The 24,332-nt window shown below is 39.2% G+C and overlaps 1 protein-coding gene across 6 annotated transcripts in view; it reads left to right on the forward strand.

Annotated features, from left to right (window-relative positions):
* aak1 (AP2 associated kinase 1) overlaps positions 1 to 24,332 on the forward strand; it is an 86,259-nt gene that overhangs the window by 23,535 nt on the left and 38,392 nt on the right. For 4 of the 6 annotated variants that reach the window (XM_062961209.1, XM_062961207.1, XM_062961212.1 and 1 more), the window contains exons 3-17: positions 544 to 662; positions 1,740 to 1,848; positions 3,416 to 3,558; positions 4,343 to 4,464; positions 6,721 to 6,802; positions 9,476 to 9,608; positions 11,655 to 11,758; positions 11,878 to 11,957; positions 12,410 to 12,564; positions 13,500 to 13,804; positions 15,159 to 15,425; positions 17,331 to 17,560; positions 19,587 to 19,744; positions 20,422 to 20,541; positions 24,183 to 24,272. In XM_062961209.1, coding sequence (XP_062817279.1) covers positions 544 to 662; positions 1,740 to 1,848; positions 3,416 to 3,558; positions 4,343 to 4,464; positions 6,721 to 6,802; positions 9,476 to 9,608; positions 11,655 to 11,758; positions 11,878 to 11,957; positions 12,410 to 12,564; positions 13,500 to 13,804; positions 15,159 to 15,425; positions 17,331 to 17,560; positions 19,587 to 19,744; positions 20,422 to 20,541; positions 24,183 to 24,272 — 2,217 coding nt within the window. The remainder of the gene's footprint in view (positions 1 to 543; positions 663 to 1,739; positions 1,849 to 3,415; positions 3,559 to 4,342; positions 4,465 to 6,720; positions 6,803 to 9,475; positions 9,609 to 11,654; positions 11,759 to 11,877; positions 11,958 to 12,409; positions 12,565 to 13,499; positions 13,805 to 15,158; positions 15,426 to 17,330; positions 17,561 to 19,586; positions 19,745 to 20,421; positions 20,542 to 24,182; positions 24,273 to 24,332) is intronic. The other 2 variants (XM_062961210.1, XM_062961208.1) reach the window with 1 other exon arrangement.

Genomic DNA, 24,332 nt, shown 5'->3' on the forward strand with positions numbered 1-24,332 from the left:
TGGCGGTGGGTCTGTAGGTGACTTGTAGAGCCCTATTCTCAGCCCACATCTTCTTCTGCAGTGAGGACATCGTGCAAGGACTCTGAGTAATAATATTGTAATATGACAATACTAATGTATTAAATATGGTACTACTGATAATATATAATAATATGTGACAATATACTATTTTATTGTTGGATGTTTGTGTATTTTAAGTTGTTACGTTTTTTATTGTGAGCTGCTTTGAGTCTCCGTATGAAGAGATAAATCGAGATATATATATACACATACACACACACAATGCCCAACACCCAAAGCACTACGCATCACTTGAAGGTAGTTTTATGCACAATATTTCTCATGACGTTGTGTCAGGAATGACATTTGTGTGCCTTGAACCATCAGGAAGCAAAAGCATCACTGTGTCCAGACACTTTTGGAGCCTTTTGGCGACTCAGTCTATTCCGAGTGCAGTGGACGCTTCATCCGATCTCCTTCTGTCCTTGTGTAACTTCAGACGCCTCCCGTCTCAGTGGCTTCTCTCTCTGTGTCTCTCTGCAGGCGGGTTTGCTATTGTGTTCCTGGTGAGGACTGGCAACGGCGTGAAATGTGCCCTCAAACGCATGTATGTCAACAACGAACACGATCTACAAGTCTGCAAACGGGAGATTCAGATCATGGTAAGCCAATGCTGCAATGCCGCAAAGGTATGCCTTTCTGCTCATCAGAAACCCTTGCAAATTGGAAACCGTTGCAAATCCAACAGATACCGTATATACACGAGTATAAGCCAGGTTTTTCATCCCCTTTTAAGGCTGAAAAAGCCCCCCTCCGCTATGATGACGAGCTTTTGACCACAAACTTTTCCTCCTGTTCTTTGATCACCGGCATTTCCGGTATTTCCTTTGATGATGCCATAAAATACATAATTTCTCTACTCACAGCTGTTTTCGAACTGCTTAGGTGGACAGTGAGCTGGGCTTTCCTGCACCAATTTCCCCAACTTTTCCCAATCCCCTTTCACACTCTTGACTGGGGTCTTTTCCACTTTTCCAGCCCCACTTTCCATCCCAACCTTTCCCAGTTTCCAGCCCCCTTTCACATCTCAGTTGTTTCCCTTTTCCCAGTTGCCCTTTCCCACCCTACTCTGTCCTACTTTTTCCAGCTACCCCCTTTCCAGCTCATTTTCCCACTTTTTCTTTTCTTTTTGAAATTATTTTTTAAAATTATTTGACACAAGCAATCTAATATACAATCAGAAAATATACATTCAAAAATAATGAAACGTGTCTAGATCTGTATTTTTCCCACTTTTTGAGTCACCCCTTCCCATTCCGGCTTTTATTTATTTATTTATTTATTGCATTTAAATCCCGCTCTTCTCACCCCGAAGGGGACTCAGAGCGGCTTACAAATCAAATGAACATACAATATATTATTAGCATAGCACAATATAAGCATTAAATTACTATATTGTACTATATCATTATACATTATACATTATTATTAGTAATATTACATTTCATATATAATATATAATTAATATTATTATATTGTATTCCATTATAATATTATTATCAATATTATATGTATATACAATATACAGTAGAGTCTCACTTATCCAAGCCTTGCTTATCCAAGCCTCTGGATAATCCAAGCCATTTTTGTAGTCAATGTTTTCAATCTCTATCATATTGTTATGATTATGATTATGGCTTGCATTCAGCCGTGTCCCTTTGTTTCTGCTCCTTTTCCAGCGGGATCTTGTAGGACACAGGAACATTGTCGGCTACATCGACTCCAGCATTAACTCCGTCAGCAGCGGGGACGTCTGGGAGGTCTTGATTCTGATGGATTTCTGCCGAGGTACGTAGCATTTGTATGCAGCCAGATAGAAACAGATATATTTCTTCATTTGCAACATTATTATAATAATTATTTTATTAATGGTTTATATTATTATATTATTATTTTTTATATAATAACATTGTATTTTAAATATTTATTATTATATTTTATACTAGCTGTGCCCGGCCACGCGTTGCTGTGGCAAAGTGGTGGTGGTATTGGTTAAAAATGGTTGTGTAATTTTTATTTGACGTTATTTGTATTTTTTAAAATTAATTTTATTGTAAGTTATCCTTTTATTTATTATATTTTATTATTTTCTTGTATTATTTTTAGTTATTTTCTGTTATTATAGTATTTTATTGTATTAATTTTTTAGTGTTTTTAATTATTTTTTAGTGTTTTTTATTATTTTTTATTGGGTTGCTAGGAGACCAAGTTGGAGGAGCTTAGCCTTCTAACTGGCAGCAATTGGATAAAAGCAATTATTCCTCTCTCTCTCTCTAATTAGGACTTTATTTTTCTTTTCTTTTTGTTGTATCGACCTAGAGGCGTGGATGATGGGTTGTGTTGTCAAATTTCGAGGTTGGGGGGCCTGTAGTTTTGTTGTTTTGTGGGTCGCCATGATGCCATCACTCTTTTATATATATAGATTGTTTTATATTATAATATTTTATTATTATATTATTTTTAATAGTGTAATATTTTAAATATTAATTCTTTTATACTATTATAATATTTTATTATATTTTATAAGAATATGATTATATTATAATAAATACTTATTATTCTTTTATACTATTATAATATTTTATTATATTATTTGTATACTATTATATTATTTTAAATATTTATTATTATAATTTATATTATTATAATATTTTACAGTAGAATCTCACTTATCCAAGCTAAACGGGCCAGCAGAAGCTTGGATAAGTGAATATTTTGGATAATAAGGAGGGATTAAGGAAAAGCCTATTAAACATCAAATTAGGTTATGATTTTACAAATTAAGCACCAAAACTTCCATGTTATACAACAAGTTTGACAGAAAAGGTAGTTCAATACGCAGTAATGTTATGTTGTAATTACTGTATTTACGAATTTAGCACCAAAATATCATGTTATATTGAAAACGTTGACTACAAAAATGGCTTGGATTATCCAGAGGCTTGGATAAGGGAGTTTTGGATAAATGAGACTCTACTGTATTAGTATATTATAATAATAATATTATATATTTTGTTAATATTTTATAAAATTATTATAATATTTTAAATATGATGATTGTTTATATTATTATATTATTTTTATAATACTATTAATATATTTGTTACAAATTTATTATAATATTATTATTGTCTTAAAATTATATTATTATGATATTATTATATTACTATTACTGGCTGTTAGGAATTCTGGGAGTTAAAGTCCAAAACACCTGGAGGGAGGGCCAGAGTTGGCCCAGGCCTGATTTAAGGAAACATTGTCTCCTCTCGGAAGGGCTCACTTTGGAGCCCTGTGTCCAGGAAACCCCACTGCCTTGTATTTGTGATGAACTGGAATTCTGCTTGGTCTCTTCCAGGCGGCCAAGTGGTCAACCTGATGAACCAGCGGCTGCAGACGGGCTTCACGGAGAACGAGGTCCTGCAGATCTTCTGCGACACCTGCGAAGCCGTGGCCAGGCTGCACCAGTGCAAGGCGCCCATCGTCCACAGGGATCTGAAGGTGGGCCCTTCATATATATATAGATGTGTGTGTGTGTATGTAATATTTATTTATACCCAAAAGGGGACTCAAAGCGGCTTGACATAAAAGCATAAAAGCATACTTTAAGTATTGATAGAATTTCAGGGGTTTAATCTGGCATGATGTGAGTTGTAGTACACCCACAACCTTATGCATTTTGTAAAATAAAAAAAGTCGCTGGGTAGCCAAGCTAGCCTATATATATAAAAGGGTAATGAAATTTCGGCCTAGGACAAAACAACAAAACTACACATCCCAGAAACACTAAACTTGGCAGCACAACCCCTCATCCATGCCTCTACGTTCATACAACAAAAAGGAAAGAAAAATAAAGTCCTAATTAGAGGGAGAGGAATCATTGTTTTTATCCAATTGTTGCCGGTTAGAAGGCTAAGCTCCGTCCACTTGGTCTCCTAGCAACCCACTCAGCCCAGGGGACAGGCAGAGTTAGGCCTCACTTAGGCCTCTTCCACACTGCCTATAGAATACAGATTATCTGATTTTAACTGGATTATATGGCAGTGTAGACTCAAGGCCCTTCCACACAGCTATATTACCCATTTATAATGGACTTAATGTCAGGGGAAAACCTTGACCCTTTACCTTAACTACCACCAATTCCTCAATATTTTATTTCCCATACCACCAGACTTCGCCACAGCAACGCGTGGCCGGGCAAAGCTAGTACAGTATAAAATACACCATTATAGTCCTGTATAAATCATTAAAATGCTGCATATAATGACCAGTTTCCCGTTTCCAGGTGGAGAACATCCTCCTCCATGACCGCGGCCATTACGTCCTATGCGACTTCGGAAGCGCCACCAACAAATTCCAGAACCCGCAGCTGGAAGGAGTGAACGCGGTGGAAGAGGAGATCAAGAAGTGAGTTCAGGACCAATGGGAGGAAATAAAGTAACATCTAAAGATTAAAGAAACACTGTTGTCAAAATACTGTTGACAAAACGGGATTAAACCCAACAACAATTAGCTAATATAAAATGCATTTTAATATGTTTAGTTGTGGTGTTTTTACAGTGTTTATATGTTTTGCATATTTTGTAGCCCACCTCAATCCACGAGGAGAGGAAATAAAGTACAGTAGAGTCTTACTTATCCAACATTCACTTATCCAATGTTCTGGATTATCCAACGCATTTTTGTAGTCAATGTTTTCAATATATCGTGATATTTTGGTGCTAAATTCGTAAATACAGTAATTACAACATAACATTACTGCGTATTGTACTACTTTTTCTCTCAAATTTATTGTATAACATGATGTTTTGGTGCTTCATTTGTAAAATCATAACCTAATTTGATGTTTAATAGGCTTTTCCTTCATCTCTCCTTATTATCCAACATATTCGCTTATCTAACGTTCTCCCGGCCCGTTTAGCTTGGATAAGTGAGACTCTACTGTATCTATATATCTATCTAGATACTGTAGAGTCTTACTTATCCAAGACTTGCTTATCCAACGTTCTGGATTATCCAATGCATTTTTGTAGTCAGTGTTTTCAATATACTGTGATATTTTGGTGCTACATTCGTAAATACAGTAATTACAACATAACATTCCTGCATATTGAACTACCTTTTCTGTCAGATTTGTTGTATAACATGATGTTTTGGTGCTTAATTTGTAAAATCATAACCTAATTTGATGTTTAATAGGCTTTTCCTTAATTCCTCCTTATTATCCAAGATATTTGCTTATCCAAGGCTCTGCCGACCCGTTTAGCTTGGATAAGTGAGACTCTACTGTAATTACAACATAACATTACTGCGTATTGAGCTACTTTTTCTCTCAAATTTGTTGTCTAACCTGATGTTTTGGTCCTTAATTTGTAAAATCCTAACCTAATTTGATGTTTCATAGGCTTTTCCTTAATCATATTTATTCTTAATTTATTATATTCTTAATATTTAATCTTAATTTATTAATAAATAAATAAATAAATAAATAAAATAATTTTGCTTAATCCCTCATCATTATCCAAGATATTCGCTTATCCAAGCTTCTGCCGGCCCATTTAGCTTGGATAAGTGAGACTCTACTGTACTTTATTTCCCATACCACCACAATTTGCCACAGCAACACGTGGCCGGGCACAGCTTGTTGTGGTTGTGGTTGTTGTTGTTATTATTATTTTATTATGACACAGTAAGTGAGATATATATGCTGGATTTCGTATCACAAAATCACAAGTCGAACACTTCCCAAGTGTCTAGGACTGTGTGATGTATTATTATTATTATTATTATTATTATTATTATTATTATTATTATTATTTTATTATGACATAGCAAACAAGATAGATATGCTGGATTTCGTATCACAAAATCACAAGTCGAACACTTCCCAAGTGTCTAGGACTGTGTGATGTATTATTATTATTATTATTATTATTATTATTATTATTATTATTATTATGACACAGCAAACAAGATAGACATGCTGGATTTCATATCACAAAATCACAAGTCGAACACTTCCCAAGTGTCTAGGACTGTGTGATGTATTATTATTATTATTATTATTATTATTATTATTATTATTATTATTATTATGACATAGCAAACAAGATAGATATGTTGGATTTCGTATCACAAAATCACAAGTCGAACACTTCCCAAGTGTCTAGGACTGTGTGATGTATTATTATTATTATTATTATTATTATTATTATTATTATTATTATTTTATTATGACACAGCAAACAAGATAGACATGCTGGATTTCATATCACAAAATCACAAGTCGAACACTTCCCAAGTGTCTAGGACTGTGTGATGTATTATTATTATTATTATTATTATTATTATTATTATTATTATTATTATGACACAGCAAACAAGATAGACATGCTGGATTTCATATCACAAAATCACAAGTCGAACACTTCCCAAGCGTCTAGGACTGTCTGGTGTATTTTTGGATTATTATTATTATTATTAGGATGAGGTGTCTTGCACTCCGTAATCTTTCCCAGTTTCTTCCCAATTTTTTCCCAATTCTTCCTCCCATAGGATTTTAAAAAACCACCTTTTTTTATTCCAGAGACAAAAATGCAGCGTTATCTTTAAAGTGTTTGCTTTTTCCCGAAATGATAGACGTGTGTTTTGGTTTTCCGACAGGTACACCACGCTGTCCTACCGCGCACCTGAGATGGTCAACCTCTACAGCGGCAAACTGATCACAACAAAGGCGGACATTTGGGTAGGTGGCATCTTACTTTCCATTGCTTTCAAGGCATGGGCAAAAGTTTGGTCTTCCAGGTGTTTTGGACTTCAACTCCCACAATTCCTGGCCTCAGGCCCCTTCCTTTTCCCCCTCAGCCGCTTAAGCGGCTGAGGGGGAAAAGGAAAGGGCCTGAGGCCAGGAATTGTGGGAGTTGAAGTACAAAACACCCAGAGGACCAAACTTTGCCCATACCTAGTGTATCTACACAGTGGAACGAATGCAGTTTGATGCCACTTTAAACCATCCCGGCTCAATGCTATGGGACCCTGGGAGTCTCCTGACAAGGTCCATTAAATAGAGTCGTTTGGGTTTAAAGTGGTGCCAAACCGCATTAATTCTCCAGTGCAGATGCCCCCAGAGAAAGGCATATGAAGAGATTGGCTCTCCTCCCCTTTAACTCCAATGATAGCCTTACTCATCTCAGGACCGCAGCTTTCCTTTTGAAGGCCGGGGAGTATATTTAGCAATAGAATGAGGTATTGTTACCAGTATGTTTTATTAATGTGCTTTATAGGTATGTCTGCCTTTAATATTTCATCAGCAGTGCACTAAATTTACATTGCAGTCAGAGCTTTGTTCCGAGGGAGGAGGCTTTCTTTTTAGCTTCAGGTCCTTGAACCTCACCAGACCAAGGGATTAATAATAATAATAATAATAATAATAATAATAATAATAATAATAATAATAATAATGGGATCTGCGCGCATCATCTGAAAATACATCACACAGTCCTAGACACTTGGGAAGTGTTTGACTTGTGAGTTGTTGTTGTTGTTGTTAAGTTTCTGAGACAAAGGCAGGTAATAATAATAATGATAATAATAATAATAACAATAATAACAACAACAGTCATAGACACTTGGGAAGTGTTCGACTTGTGATTTTGTGATACGAAATCCATCATATCTATCTTGTTTGCTGGTTCATAATAAAATAATAATAATAATAATAATAATAATAATAATAATGGGATCTGCGCGCATCATCTGAAAATACATCACACAGTCCTAGACACTTGGGAAGTGTTTGACTTGTGAGTTGTTGTTGTTGTTGTTGTTAAGTTTCTGAGACAAAGGTAGGTAATAATAATAATGATAATAATAATAATAACAATAATAACAACAACAGTCATAGACACTTGGGAAGTGTTCGACTTGTGATTTTGTGATACGAAATCCATCATATCTATCTTGTTTGCCGGTTCATAATAAAATAATAATAATAATAATAATAATAATAATAATAATAAGTTTATCCATACCTCACGACCTCTGAGGATGCCTGCCATAGATGTGGGCGAAACGTCAGGAGAGAATGCTTCTGGAACATGGCCACACAGCCCAAAAGACATACAGCAACCCAATAATAATACTTTATTTATATACCGCCCTATCTCCCGGATGGGATTCAGGGCGGTTTCCAATCATAAAACAACACACACATCACATAGCAGCATGATAACACATTATTAAATAAAATTACATTAATCGAGGCATCGGTAGATTAAATGTTTTTGAATATTTACATAAAATTGTAATTTAAGACTGTCCAACTCTGATCAAATCATTATTCTGATCTTCAATGTCAATGCCCTTATGTATCCTTATAATAATAATAGAGTAAAATAATAAATGTAATACTAACAATAATAACATCAGAGTGAAATAATAAATGTATTATTAATAATAAAAATAGAGTAAAATAAATGTAATACAGTAGAGTCTCACTTATCCAAGCCTCGGTTATCCAAGCCTCTGGATTATCCAAGCCATTTTTGTAGTCAATGTTTTCAATATATCATTATATTTTGGGCTAAATTCATAAATACAGTAATTACAACATAACATTGCTGCGTATTGAACTACTTTTTCTGTCAAATTTGTTGTATAACATGATGTTTTGGTTCTTAATTTGTAAAATCATAACCTAATTTGAGGTTTAATAGGCTTTTCCTTCATCCCTCCTTATTATCCAAGATATTCGCTTATCCAAGCTTCTGCCGGCCTGTTTAGCTTGGATAAGTGAGACGCTACTGTACTAACAATAATAGTAGAGTAAAATAATAAATGTAATAATACCAATAAAAATAGAGAAAAATAATAAATGTACCATATATACTCTCTGCCCTGATTCCCTTCGGGTGAGAAGGGCGGGATAAAAATATTGGAAATAAAAAAATAAATAAGCCAGGATCCTCACTCGAGTATAAGCCGAGAGGGGCTTTTTCAGTCCTAAAAAAGGGCTGAAAAACTAGGCTTATACTCGAGTATATACAGTAATAATGATAATATTAATACAGTAGAGTCTCACTTATCCAACATTCGCTTATCCAACATTCTGGATTATCCAACGCATTTTTGTAGTCAATGTTTTCAATACATCATGATATTTTGGTGCTAAATTCGTAAATACAGTAATTACTACATAGCATTACTGCGTATTGAGCTACTTTTTCTGTCCAATTTGTTGTATAACATGATGTTTTGGTGCTTAATTTGTAAAATCATAACCTAATTTTGTGTTTAATAGGCTTCTCCTTAATCTTTCCTTATTATCCAACATAATCGCTTATCGAACGTTCTGCTAGCCCGTTTACGTTGGATAAGTGAGACTCTACTGTAATACTGATTTCTGCTCCTTTCCTTGCAGGCCATGGGCTGCTTGCTGTACAAGCTCTGCTATTTCACCCTGCCCTTCGGAGAGAGTCAAGTGGCCATTTGCGACGGGAACTTCACCATCCCTGACAACTCCCGCTACTCCCACGACATGCACTGCCTCATACGTGAGTATCTCCGCCGGAAGACACTGACATTGGGGGCATCTGCACTGTAGAATTAAAGCCAGGGGTCCCCAAACTAAGGCCCGGGGGCCGGATGCGGCCCTCCGAGGTCATTTACCTGGCCCCCGCCCTCAGTTTTATAATATAATATATTGTATATACATATAATATTGATAATAATATTATAATGTAATACAATATAACACTAATAATAATACCATATAATAATATTAATTATATATTCTACATTGCATATAATATTACTAATAATATTACAGTATAGTGGTATAGTTCAATATAGTAATATATAATGCTAATATTGTGCTATGCTAATAATATAATATATTGTATGTTCATATAATTTGTAAGCTACACTGAGTCCCCTTTGGGGTGAGAAGGGTGTGATACAAATGTAGTAAATAAATGCAGTAAATAATTAATTAATAAATAAATTCTAGACTTAGGCTCACCCAAAGTCTGAAATTACTTGAAGGCATACAACAACAACAACAACAACAACAACCCTAATTAACTTGACTATCTCATTGGCCAGAAGCAGGACCACACTTCCCATTGACATCCTGATAAATGTATGTTGGTTAAAATTGTTTTTATTTTTAAATATTGTATTGTTCTTTCGTTGTTGTTGTTGTTGTTGTTGTTGTGTTGACATATGTAGTGTGCATCGGAATTTGTTTGTATTTTTTTCAAATGATAATCCGGCCCCTCAACAGTCTGAAGGATTGTGGACTGGCCCTCGGCTTAAAAAGTTTGAGGACCCCTGATTAAAGCAGTTTGTGGGGCCAAGTGGGGCTCAAGTGGGGCTCAAGTGGGGCCAAACTGTATTAATTCTAGTGTATTTAAACCAGAGTCATATATTTGGGTTGTATTTATGTAATGTTTGGGTCTTTTGTGCCCATTAATCTTTAAGGACTGCCATTCAGCGCAAAATTGAGTTGCACAAAAGTGAACTATATTTATTTATTTATTTATTTATTTGCTACATTTATATCCTGCCCTTCTTTCTCACCCCGAAGGGGACTCAGAGCGGCTTACAAATTAAATTTACATACAATATTATATTATTAGCATAGTACAATACTGGTAATAAATTACTGTATTGTACTGTATCCATATATTGTAATATTATTAGTAATATTACATGTAAAATGTAATATATAATTAATATTATTATATTGTATTATTAGTATTATATCGTATTATAGAAATTTGCATTCTCCATATTGGGATGACTGTGTCCTTACAACAACGCATTGGGTAGCAATAATAATAATAATAATAATAATAATAATAATATAAAAACGCATGGCATCTGTTGCGAAGCAATAATATTGATAATTATTCAGACAGGCTTCTTAAGATGAAGTCGGGGATGGCTGTGGTATTCACTTTGAATACGTTTTAATAGATTTTAACTGAGTTTTAAAATACTGTTTATATTTAATTCTGTTTTAATGTTTGCATATTTGTATATTTTAAATGGTTTGCTAATGCTTTTATCTTAAACTGCTTTGAGTCTCCTAGAGAATAAAAGTGGGGTATAAATATAATAATAATAATAATAATAATAATAATAATAATAATAATAATAATAATACAAACAAATGGCATATGTTTATATAGAAATAATAATCATAATCTGGGTACTCTGCCTTGACCCATTAGGTGAGCCAGCTAACAACTAGAATTTATTATCATTATCATTTTCATTGTTGTAGATCAGCCACCAGGGGCTGATGGTTTAACTGATGACTTTGAGAGGATTGCAAGCTTTCCTGTGGCACAAAGTGATGGGTCCTCAAGTCTGAGAAATGATGGTTCTCTCTGTGAGAAAACCGACTTAGAAAGTGCAGGGCATCAAGTGCAGGCAGGGGAGTTAGAAGCAGCAACAGCAGATAAGGAATCAAGTGAGGAACTGAGTGATAAGGAGGGTTCTCATGGGAACCCACCTGCAGCCACGGGGATCAATAAAAGTCTTCGTTTACAAATCAGACCCAAAAAATCTTTAAATATCACTGTTCTCTTTAGGGTATATGCTGGAGCCCGATCCCGAGAAACGGCCAGAAATTTACCAGGTCTCCCATTTTGCCTTCAAACTGGCGAAGAGGGACTGCCCGGTCCAGAATGTACAGGTGAGTCATTGTGGATTGGTCCCAGGTAAGAGGTGCAAAAGGGAGGAGTGTTGTTTGCCTCTTTCCCAGAACTTTGGAGGACCTGGAGTTACGATCAGTGCTGGGTTTTCCCTTTGCAGAACTCTCCGCTCCCTGCCAAACTCCCTGAGCCAGTGAAAGCGAGCGAAGCCGCTGCTAAGAAAAGCCAGCCCAAAGCCAGGTGAGAATCTCTCTCTCTCTCTCTCTCTGTATCTCAATGAGAATTGGTGGCTCAAATTCTGGACAATTCGCTCATGTTGCAAAAGAGGAACCCCAAAGTTTCTTAAACATGAACAAAGAGCCCAAATACCTTAAATCAGCATATAAGATTATCAATCAATCAGTCAACCCAGGCTTAGCACAGCAGGCTAAACCACTAGAAGAGCCCAGGTCGGGATGAGCACCTGCCGTTAGCCCCAGCTCCCTGCCCACCTAGAAAGCAGAAATGCGAGTAGATAAATAGGTACCACTTTTAGCAGGGAAGTAATGCAGGCACCCTTAAGAACATTGATCAGGAGGACGACAAAGCTCCTCAGCATGTGGCTGGAGTCGAGCACAGCCTCAAAGATGCCGGACATTATATTTTTGTGACAAGAAGGTTTGTAGATGACTGTTCCTCCTCTCTCCTTGCAGGCTGACGGACCCGATCCCCACGACGGAGACGTCCATCACTCCCCGCCAAAGACCCAAAGCCGGGCAGACACAGCCGAACCCGGGGATCCTGCCCATCCAGCCGGCCCTGACGCCCCGGAAGAGGCCCACGGTGCAGGCCAACGTCCAGCCGCAGGGTGAGCACAAGGGCAGCCGTTGGGAAGGAAGAGGGCTGTGTGTGTGAGTGTCTCTGTGAGTTCTTGGACCATTTTGTCAATGTCTATTGTTTCCAAATGCTGGCTGAGATCTTTTGGCACGGCACCCAGTGTACCGATCACCACTGGGACCACCTGCACTGGTTTCTGCCAGAGTCTTTGAAGTTCGATCTTGAGGTCCTGATAGCGGCTGAGTTTTTCCTGTTGTTTTTCGTCAATGCGACTGTCATCTGTGATGTCTGGTGTGTTGTGTTCCAGAACTTTGTCAGTCTGGATTCGGAAGTCCCACAGTATCTTTGCGTGCTCATTTTCCAATACTTTTGCAGGTTTGTGATCCCACCAGTTCTTTCCTGCTGGGAGGTGGTACTTGAGGCATCAGTTCCAATGGATCATTTGGGCCACATAGTTGTGCCTCTGTTTGTAGTCTATCTGTGCGATTTTCTTACAGCAGCTGAGGAGATGATCAATGGTTTCGTTGGTTTCCTTGCACAGTCTGCATTTTGGGTCATCAGCTGATTTTTCGATCTTGGCCTTAATTGTATTTGTTCTGATGTCTTGCTCCTGGGCTGCAAGGATCAGGCCTTCTGTCTCCTCCTTCAGGGTCCCATTTGTGAGCCACAGCCAGGTCTTCTCCTTATCAGCTTTTCCTTCAATTTTGTCAAGGAACTTTCCATGCAATGTTTTGTGGTGCCACCTGTCAGCTCTAGTTTGTAGTGCGGTTTTCTTGTACTGATTTTTTGTCTGCTGTGTTTTGAGGAGTTTCTGATTTTTTAAAATTATTATTATTATTATTATTATTATTATTATTATTATTATTATTATTATTATTCTATCTGAATGTGGTTAGAAATTTCTGGCAAGCAACAACGACCGCCGCTGTGTCTGTTTTCACGGGGTGCCGTCTGTCTTCTTTGCAGTGGCAGCTGCGGGAGCCCTGGCTGGTGGGCAGCCCGCGCACCCTGCGGTCATTGTGCAGCCGAAGGCTCTGGCGCAGCCCCCTGCGTCCCTCCCACAGGCCCAGCCCAAGCAGGGGCTTCCTGGGCAGCCACCTGCCGTGGCCGCTCAGCCGCAAGGCCCCGGGACTCCGGCCCAAGCCACGCCACAGCACCAGCTCTTCCTCAAGCAGCAGCAGCAGCAGCAAGCGCAGCCCGTGCCACAGCCGGCAGCACCCGCTGCGTTTTATCAGCCGCCGCCACCGCAGCCTCCCTTGCAGGCCCAACAGGTGAGACAGTTCATTCTGTTACCTTTGTTGGAATACTGTATTTACTCAAATTCAATGCTCACTTTTTTTTTTTGCTAAATTACCTTCCCAAAATTAGGGTGTGCATTAGATTTACGCAATACAGTCATAGGGTTGTTGTATGTCTTTCAGGCTGTCTGGCCATGTTCCAGAAGTATTCTCTCCTGACGTTTCGCCCACATCTATGGCAGGCATCCTCAGAGGTTGTGAGGCATGGATACTGTCATCTTAGTGCTGAGCCAAAGCAATAGGGGAAGCTACTTCGGGAGTGTCTGGAGCTCTTATTTGAGGGGATGTTATCCCTAATTTAATTGCACTGGATCAGTGCTTTGCAATTCTGGAATTTGTAGTTTGGTGAAACATCAGGATTCTTTGGTCAACTCCCATGACACAGCACTGCACTTTCATCCCATGCGCTTGTTTCTTAGCTACAACTTGCACTATCCCATTCCCTTGTTCTTGTTTACACTTTGGCCATGTTTTACAGCAGCTGTCACCATAGGGTGTTGGGTGCTGTTCTGAGTGCAAATTGTTCATTTATATGCTATTGGTTGGGGTACCCCTGGTGGCACAGTGTGTTAAAGCGCTGAGCTGCTGAACTTGCGGACCAAAAGGTCGCAGGTTCAAATCCAGAGAACGGAATGAGCGCCCGCTGTTAGCCCCAGCTCCTGACAACCTAGCAGTTCGAAAACATGCAAATGTGAGTAGATCAATAGGTACCACTCCAGCGGGAAGGTAACGGCGCGCCATGCAATCATGCCGGCAAGATGGAACTATCTTGAACTATCTTGTGTTTTATTGTAAGCGACCCTGAGTCCCCTATGGGTGAGAAGGGCGGGATATAAGCTTTGTAATAAATAAATAATAAAATTAGTGAGGGAACACTGTACAAAGGAAACAAAGGAAAAAAATTCGCCTACATCTCTAATAAATAAATATGGTAATACAGTAGAGTCTCACTTATCCAACATAAACGGGCCGGCAGAACATTGGATAAGCGAATATGTTGGATAATAAGGAGGCATTAAGGAAAAACCTATTAAACATCAAATTAGTTTATGATTTTACAAATTAAGCACCAAAACATCATGTTATACAACAAAATTTGACAGAAAAAATAGTTCAATAGGCAGTAATGCTATGTAGTAATTACTGTATTTACGAATTTAGCACCAAAATATCACAATGTATTGAAAACATTGACTACAAAAATGTGTTGGATAATCCAGAACGTTGGATAAGCGAGTGTTGGATAAGTGAGACTCTACTGTAATGATAATAAGGGAGCCAGCGTGGAGTGGTATTGTGTTTTGCTGACTGGGTGTCCTTGTTCCAGGTGATGCCTCCGGCCGCGCAGTCGCAGGTGAAGGCTCCGTTCCCGGTGGGGCCGCAGGGAGCCGTGACGCCCACACAGCCTCCGGCACCGGCTCCGCAGCAGCCACAGCAGCAGCCTCCGGCCGTGCAGAGTTACATGCAGCAGCAGCAGCAGCTCTTGGCCCAGCAGGCCGGCCTCCAGCAGAAAGCAGCAGCTGGACAGCCAAAGCCTCCGACTCCGATGGGGCCGCAAGCAGCGGTCCAGCCTGTCCCATCGAAGGATCACCCGGTAAGACACTGGATCTAAACCCAGAGGAAAGGATCAAAATTCAAAATGACCGTAACAGATTAACAAACTCACTGCAACCCTATTATTATTATTATTATTATTATTATTATTATTATTATTATTATTATTATTATTATTGTATGACACAGCAAACAAGATAGATATGCTGGATTTTGTATCACAAAATCAGTAACATGACCTAACATCCCCAAACAAACAAGGCCTTCTTCTAATAACCCCGGCACTGTCAGGTCCCCAAGCTTTATATATATATAAATATAAATATAAATAAAAACAGTTGCGGGGTTTGAAGTCCAAAACACCTGGAGGGAGGGCCAAAGTTGGCCCATGCCTGGCTTATTGATGCTGATGTTTTATTGTTGAGTAATTTGCTTTATTGTTTTGCTTGCTTTTATATTGTTGTGTCTGGGCAAGGCCCCATGTAAGCCGCCCCGAGTCCCTTTAGGGAGATGGGGCGGGGTATAAGAATAAAGTTGTTGTTGTTGTTGTTGTTGTTATATATATAATATAAATATAAATATAAATAAAAACAGTTGCGGGGTTTGAAATCCAAAACACCTGGAGGGAGGGCCAAAGTTGGCCCATGCCTGGCTTATTGATGCTCTGTCTCTGCTGCCTAGGGGTGCAACAATAAATATTATTATTATTATTATTATTATTATTATTATTATTATTATTATTAGACCCTGACTCCAAAGGCTGTTCTGCCACGATCCAAGCTGTTCCAACTAATGACTATCCAACCGCTGGTCCTTTTGGATTCTGACCCTGTCCTCTGGATTATTATTCTCTAGCCCTTCCGATTTGGGGTCAAATAAATGCTTTTGCTTTGGTGCAAAATGTGTGTTGTGAAGAGCACAGACAGAAGCTGGGCCTCTTACCGGCTCGCAATTTAGTGGGTGGGAGATGGGCACTTCTTCCCCTCCTTTCCTTATCAGCAGCTCCTCCGCCAAAGGGAAGCAGGAGAGACAAGCCCTCCATTTAATGCACATATAATGCATGCATTCATCCCAAGCGAGTGCTCTTTCCTTAATGGGTTTTCTTTGCACCCAGTGAAGCAGCTGCCTCACTGGGCAAAAAGGAAAAAAAGGGGAGGGGGTGGCAATGGGCCAGGAATTTGCAGATGCTTGCAAATGCAATTTCACGTTTGCCTCTACTTCCTAGTCCCTTCCCTTCATTGCTATTCAAGGGGTGAGATATATATATACATGAGGAAGCATGAGGAAGAACAGATCTGATTTTATCTTTGAAATGTATATTTTTAATTCATAATGTATTTTAATAGTTTTAACTGTTTTATGTGCTGTTTTATATTGGTTTGTATGGGCATCTAATTGTTGCCACTGTTGTAAGCTGCCCTGAGTCCCTTCGGGTGAGAAGGGCGGGATATAAATGAGAAATATATATATATACACACACACACACACATGCACACACATACATACACATACACACACACACACACACATACATACATATATATTATAATAATACACCTTTTATATTATATATTAATATATAATATAATAATAATATTATAATAATTATTATTATATTATAATAATAATACACCTTAGTCAATCTTTTCAATACGTTAAGATGTTTTGGTGCTAAATTCGTAAATACAGTAATTACAAAATAACATTACTGTGTATTGAACTACTTTTTCTGTCAAATTTGTTGTCTAACATGATGTTTTGGTGCTTAATTTGTAAAATCATAACCTAATTTGATGTTTAATAGGCTTTTCCTTAATCCCTCCTTATTATCCAACATATTCGCTTATCCAACGTTCTGCTGGCCCGTTTGGCTTGGATAAGTGAGACTCTACTGTATATGTGTATGTATCAGATCCTGACCGTGTCCCTCCTTTCCCCCGTGCAGCAGGCACCTCCGCGGCAGAAGGACAAGCACCTCCCGGCGACCCCTGCGGCGGCCGTCCAGGGCCAGAAGCCGGGCTCCCTCACGCCGCCCTCCTCCCCGAAGGCCCAGCGTGCCGGGCACCGCAGGATCCTCAGCGACGTGACCCACAGCACCGTCTTCGGGGTCCCGGCCAGCAAGTCCACGCAGCTCCTCCAGGCCGCCGCGGCCGAAGCCGGACTCAACAAATCCAAGTATGCGCACGTGGGGATTTCCTCTTTGCGTAGGGTCTTGCGCAGTGTTGGGGAATCTAAGCTGTCAGGGTCAAAAATAACTTTCAGTTAGGGTGATTCTACCAAATTAAGTACCAGCTTATACTCGAGTATATACAATACTCCTGATACTTAATTTCATAGAATCATAGAATCATAGAATAGTAGAGTTGGAAGAGACCACATGGGCCATCCAGTCCAACCCCCTGCTGCCAAGAAGCAGGAAATCGCATTCAAAGCACCCCCGCTTTAAGCCGCTCCTCATAGGGCTTGTTCTCCAGACCCTTAATCATTTTAGTCGCCCTCCTCTGGACGCTTTCCAGCTTGTCAACATCTCCCTTCAACTGTGGTGCCCAAAATTGGACACAGTGTGATTCCAGGTGTGGTCTGACCAAGGCAGAATAGAATAAGGGGGAGCATGACTTCCCTGGATCTAGACGCTATTCCCCTATTGATGAGGCCAGAATCCCGTTGGCTTTTTTAGCTGCCGCATCACATTCCTGGCTCATGTTCCCCTTCCTCCCCACGAGGACTCCAAGGTCTTTTTTGCACACACTGCTCTCAAGCCAGGCATCGTCCCCCATTCTGTATCTTTGATTTCCATTTTTTCTGCCGAAATGAAGTATCTTGCATTTGTCCCTGTTGAACTTCATTTTGTTCGTTTCGGCCCATCTCTCTAGTCTGTCAAGATCGTTTTGAATTCTGCTCCTGTCTTCTGGAGTGTTAGCTATCTCTCCCAGTTTTGTGTCGTCTGACACAATTTGGTAGAATCACCCTAACTGAAAGTTATTTTTGACCTGGAGTCAATGTTTTCTCAGTTTTTTTGTGGTAAAATTAGGTTGCTCGGCTTATACTCCCAGTAACATTGACTCCAGTATAAGCCGAGGGTGGGAAATTTCAGTAATAAAAATAGATACCAATAAAATTACATTAATTGAGGCATCCGTAGGTTAAATGTTTACATGAAGCTCAAATTTAAGATAAGACTGTCCAACTCTGATCAAATCATTATTCTCATCTTCAGTATAAATGTGCTTATGTATCTTTTAAATAATAATAGAGTAAAATAATACATGTAAGAATAATAATAAATACAGGAAAATAATACATGTAATAATAAATAGAGTAAAATAATAAATGTAATAATAATAATAATAAATACAGGAAAATAATACATGTAATAATAATCATAATCATCATCATTTAATTACTTATTAATCGCCCTCCATCCAAGAAGCTCTAGGCAATTTACAAGCTAAATTGTAAAGGATAAAAATACATACATACAAATATTGATAAAAGTAACATAGATCAAGAGCTCGAGTAAAAAGCCAGATCTTAAGTGCTAGGGTAAAAGGCCCTAACTCACACATGGCTCTCTAATAATAAATAGAGTAAAATAATACATGCAATAATAATAATAATAATAATAAGATCAGAGTGAAATAATAAATATTAATAATAATGAAAAATAGAGTAAAATAAATGTAATAGTAGCAACAATAATAGAGAAAAATAATAAATGTACCATGTATTCTCGAGTATAAGCTGGCCCAAATATAAGCCAACCAGGACCCTCACTCGAGTATAAGCCGATCTATTATTACAGCCTCACTGTTTTTAATTCTATGTTTTAATAAGTGTCTTTAATTTTCTGGTTACTACTGGTGCATGTTATTGTTTGTTGATGTATTATATATTGTAATTGTTTTTGTATCTGATATTTCTGTGAGCCGCCCCGAGTCCCCTTCGGGGGAGATGGAGGCGGGATACAAATAAACTTATTATTATTATTATTATTATTATTATTATTATTATTATTATTATTATTATTATTACTACTACTACTACTACTATCAAGGAGTGCAAAACTAAAACTCCCAGGATTCTATAGTCAAGTTGAATCAAACTGCATTCATTTTCTATCTCCAGCAGCAGTGGTAGGCCTTGGCATCATATTAGAAGCAGAGGTGTATTAAATGCTTAACGGCGCACCCTTTCTCTCCAGGTCGGCCTCCACGACGCCGTCCGGCTCTCCCAGGACTTCGCAGCAGAACGTCTACAACCCCCCGGACGTCTCCACCTGGAACCCTTTCGATGATGACAACTTCTCCAAACTCACGGCGGAAGAGCTGCTGAATAAAGACTTTGCAAAACTGGGCGACGGTGAGTTTTCAGGCTGTGCCTCCACTTGTCATAATCAGAAGCTGTGGCGCAGGGGCCAGGCTGTGGCGCAGGCTGGTTAGCAGCCAGCTGCAATAAATCACTCTGACCAGGAGGTCATGAGTTTGAGGCCAGCCCGTGTCGGGGTGAGCACCCAACAATTAAAAATAAAATACAGCCCCTGCTCGTTGCTGACCTAAGCAACCCGAAAGATAGTTGCATCTATCAAATAGGAAATTTAGGTACCGCTTTATGTGGGGAGGCTAATTTAACTTAATTTACGACACCATATAACCTTCCAGCAGTGCGCTGAAGAATGAGGAAGTACTCCATCAAGGACTCGGTATCACAAGTGGACAGTGAAATGGCAGCTGCCCTGTGGCCGGAGTCGAGTATACCCTCATGAAGCCGGAAGCGGGAATGTTAAATTGCCTCTCTGTCTGTCTATATATGTCATATGTCTAATGGCATTGAATGTTTGCAATGTATATGTGGGGAGACTAATTTACGACACCATAAAAAAAATCACCCAGCCGCCGTTGGAATGAGGACGTTGCCGTCGCAGTGGATGCCTCTGTCTCTGCAGCCTAGGGGTGCAACAATAAAGCTGTTCTTTGAGGATGTATTTCCACGATGGGTCTCGTTGAGATGCCATCCTGAACGTGCTCTTGTGATTTCAGGGAAGCCTCCGGAGAAGCTCGGCAGTTCGGTGGAGAACTTGATCCCCGGTTTCCAGCCGGCGCCGCCTGCCGCAACCCAGGCAGACGCCTTTGGCCCTTCGCCCCTCGCACCTGTGCCAGGTAGGCCCAGCCCTTGCAGGACTCTCCGGTGCGACCCACACGGTCCCGTGTCTGTCTTTGCAAGGCCTTCTTTGCGCTTGCCCTCCGCGCCCATCATTCCTTTCCAACCTCTCAGCCTTTGCCATGAAACCTGCCCCTGCTTCTAGGGCTTTTGATTTGTGATGCTTATGCTTGGTTGCATTGTTGGTTTCCTTCCTGTTTAGCGCCATGATTTATCGCCTGCTTGTTTGCATTGCTTTATAAACTGCTGTGCTGTTTCGTGGCCACTGGTGTAAAAATAGTTTTGGGGCAATGATAAACAATAAATAGCTGACAAAAGATATATAGTTACGGCTTCACAGATTTGAAGACTACAGTCAGCCCCTTTGCTGGGCTGACGGCAGGAGCTCACCCCGACCCGGACTTGAACTGCCAACCTTCCGGTGAGCAGGATCTTCCATAGCTGCCGGTTTAACTCGCTGTACTAGCCCAGCCCAATAATACTTTTATTTCTTACCCACCTCTCCTCATGGCTCGAGGTGGGTTACAGAACAATTAAAACAATCAGCACAGTAAAGACACCACAGATGCACACATTAACATGCCCCTCTATGAAAATTACACACCAAAATGTATCTCTATAAAATACATATTAATGTTGCACCTCAGGATAGCTTCACCTTGCTAAATACAGTAGAGTCTCACTAATCCAAGCCTCGCTTATCCAAGCCTCTGGATAATCCAAGCCATTTTTGTAGTCAATGTTTTCAATATATCGTGATATTTTGGTGCTAAATTTGTAAATACAGTAATTACAACATTAACATTACTGAGTATTGAACTACTTTTTCTGTCAAATTTGTTGTATAACATGAAGTTTTGGTGCTTCATAAAATCATAACCTAATTTGATGTTTAGTAGGCTTTTCCTTAATCCCTCCTTATTATCCAAGATATTCGCTTATCCAAGCTTTTGCCGGCCCGTTTAGCTTGGATAAGTGAGCCTCTACTGTACATCAAACTGCATACAGATTGTAGTCTTTTTAGTTTATTACAAAATAGAAGATAAAAAAGTTCTTTAAAAGAAAAAAGTAAAGTTCCAAAAGATCGTTGCAAAATAAAGCCTTAGAGAATAATTCAAGAAGTCACATAAAATAAACAAAGTCCCATTAGAGCATGGCAAAGTCCCAAGAACATGAACACAAAGGCTGCAAGATAATCTAGGAAAACGAGAGCTTGCTTCTTGGTTGGACGAAAGTTGCTTTGACAAAGGTTTGTCTCCAAACACATTGCTTTAATACCCTTTGCAAAACATGAAGGCATTTCTTTGGCCTCTGACCTCCTTGTTTGCTATTCTCACACTCCTTCGAACTCTGAATTCCAATCGGTCAGCTCGATCTAAGGTTCCCGTTTCATCAAGGCCAGCCTGCTCGTTAGCATCAGCCTGCTTGCTATCAGACTGAGAACTGTCCTCCTTTTCTGAGTCAACTTGCACCTGACTCGTTTCAGTATCATCAACATCATTCCTTGCTATTTAATCGTATGTTTAAATTTTTCATTTGTGCGTTTTCGGTATTTGATGTTTTTGTATGTATACTCTTTTGCATTTGTAAGCCACCCTGAGTCCCTGCGGGGAGATAGAGGTGGGGTACAAGAATATAATTATTATTATAAATTATTATTATAAATTATTATTGCTGTGGGAAAATGAACTTGCACACTTCATTCCTCATCTTCTACAACAGGGACATTTTGAACCTGATTTTGAACCTGAATCCCATCATCCTCCTCAGAGTCAACCCTGAGGTTCCAGCTGAGTCACAACAATTAAATACACAAAACAGAGATTAAACAAAAAATACGCATTTAAAATTCATGTTTAAAGGCTGGCTGAGGACGAATCTAATGTGCACCTTCATTTTGGCGAGGTCATTGAGGCCAGAAAAGGTGGGCATTAGATTCGAGTAAATGCAGTATTTTTTAAATTGCGATTTTCCTGCTTTCACGGGGTCTTAACCCCTGCAAGAGTCCAGGACTGACTGTACTTGGATTAAGCCTCTGAATGCAAAACTTTGCGCCTGGAGGAAGGGATGTAAAGGAACTCTCTTGAATGCTAAATTCTTGTACAAATGGTTATCCTTGATCGGTTGCATCCGCATGGGTAATTTCTCTATATAGCCTCAGGGTTCAACTCACTTTTGGGTTCTCGCCCATGTTCTTATAGCACTTTTAAATTCCTCCATGTTTACAAGTCTCACTTAGTGCACTTTGATCAGCCCATCCTTATGTTTTTATTGATGTGTTTTAACTTTGTCTTATTAATGGTTTGATTTTAATCGTATGTTTTAATTTTTCATTTGTGCGTTTTCGGTATTTGATGTTTTTGTATGTATACTCTTTTGCATTTGTAAGCCGCCCTGAGTCCCTGCGGGGAGATAGAGGTGGGGTACAAGAATATAATAATAATAATAATAATAATAATAATAATAATAATAATAATAATAATAATTACAGTAGAGTCTCACTTATCCAACATAAACGGGCTGGCAGAACATTGGATAAGCGAATATGTTGGATAATAAGGAGAGATTAAGGAGAAGCCTATTAAAAATCAAATTAGGTTATGATTTTACAAATTAAGCACCAAAACATCATGTTATACAACAAATCTGGCAGAAAAAGTAGTTCAATACGCAGTAATGCTACGTAGTAATTACTGTATTTACGAATTTTGCACCAAAATATCATGATATGTTGAAGACATTGACTACAAAAATGCGTTGGATAATCCAGAACGTTGGATAAGCGAGTGTTGGATAAGTGAGACTCTACTATATTATTATTATTATTATTATTATTAACTCTTGGAAAGGAGAGCGGTTGATTTCATTCTTCCAGTGGCCCTGGATAATGTTTATTTTCAGGTGTGTTTTGTAAACCTGGAATATTTTTGGAGACAAAAACATGGCTTTGTTTACCGTCCAGAGCGGGGGATAAGGAAGCCATACTGGCAAAACCTCCAACTCCAGCTCCACAAAGTTGGAGTGCATATGGGTCTGTGCCGCATTTATTTTTTATTTATTTACAGTATTTATATTCCGCCCTTCTTTCTCACCCCGAAGGGGACTCAGGGCGGATTACAATGAACACATATATGGCAAACATTCAATGCCAACAGACAAACAACATATAAGACAGACACAGAGGCATTTAACATTTTTTTCCAGCTTCACGATTCCGGCCACAGGGGGAGCTGTTGCTTCCCTGTCCACTAGTGGCTGTACTTCCTCATTCCTTTCCTCCTGTTTTGCTGGCAGTTTTATGATGTTGTAAATTCCCGCATAAAGCGTAACTAAATTTCCCTACTTGACAGATGCAACTGTCTTTTGGGGCTGCATAGGTCAACAGCAAGCCGGGCTATTTAATGGTCGGGGGCTTAACCCGACCCAGGCTTCGAACTCATGACCTCTGGGTCAGTAGTGATTTATTGCAGCTGGTTACTAGCCAGCTGCGCCACAGCCCGGCATTTCCTCCCCTGTGCGTTGCTTTGCGCTGACAACTTTCTTTCTTATTTTCTTTCCCTGTCTGTCTCTCTCTTCCTTTTCCTTTCTCTCGCTTCCTCCCTTTTCCTTCCGACTTCTCCCTTCCTTGGTGCGTTTCCAGCTGAAAAAACTAAAGACATCCTGGACTCCAGCCCTCCGCTGCTGGTGGTCGCTGACCCTTTCATTCCTCTTCCGCTGTCAGAGACGCCAGGTAACTGCGATATTTTGCCTCTGTTCAGACGTAAGTGGGAAGAAAGTCCCGGGATTTGCA

This window comes from Anolis carolinensis, unplaced genomic scaffold (genome assembly GCF_035594765.1).
Source record: "Anolis carolinensis isolate JA03-04 unplaced genomic scaffold, rAnoCar3.1.pri scaffold_8, whole genome shotgun sequence".
Taxonomy (NCBI): domain Eukaryota; kingdom Metazoa; phylum Chordata; class Lepidosauria; order Squamata; family Dactyloidae; genus Anolis; species Anolis carolinensis.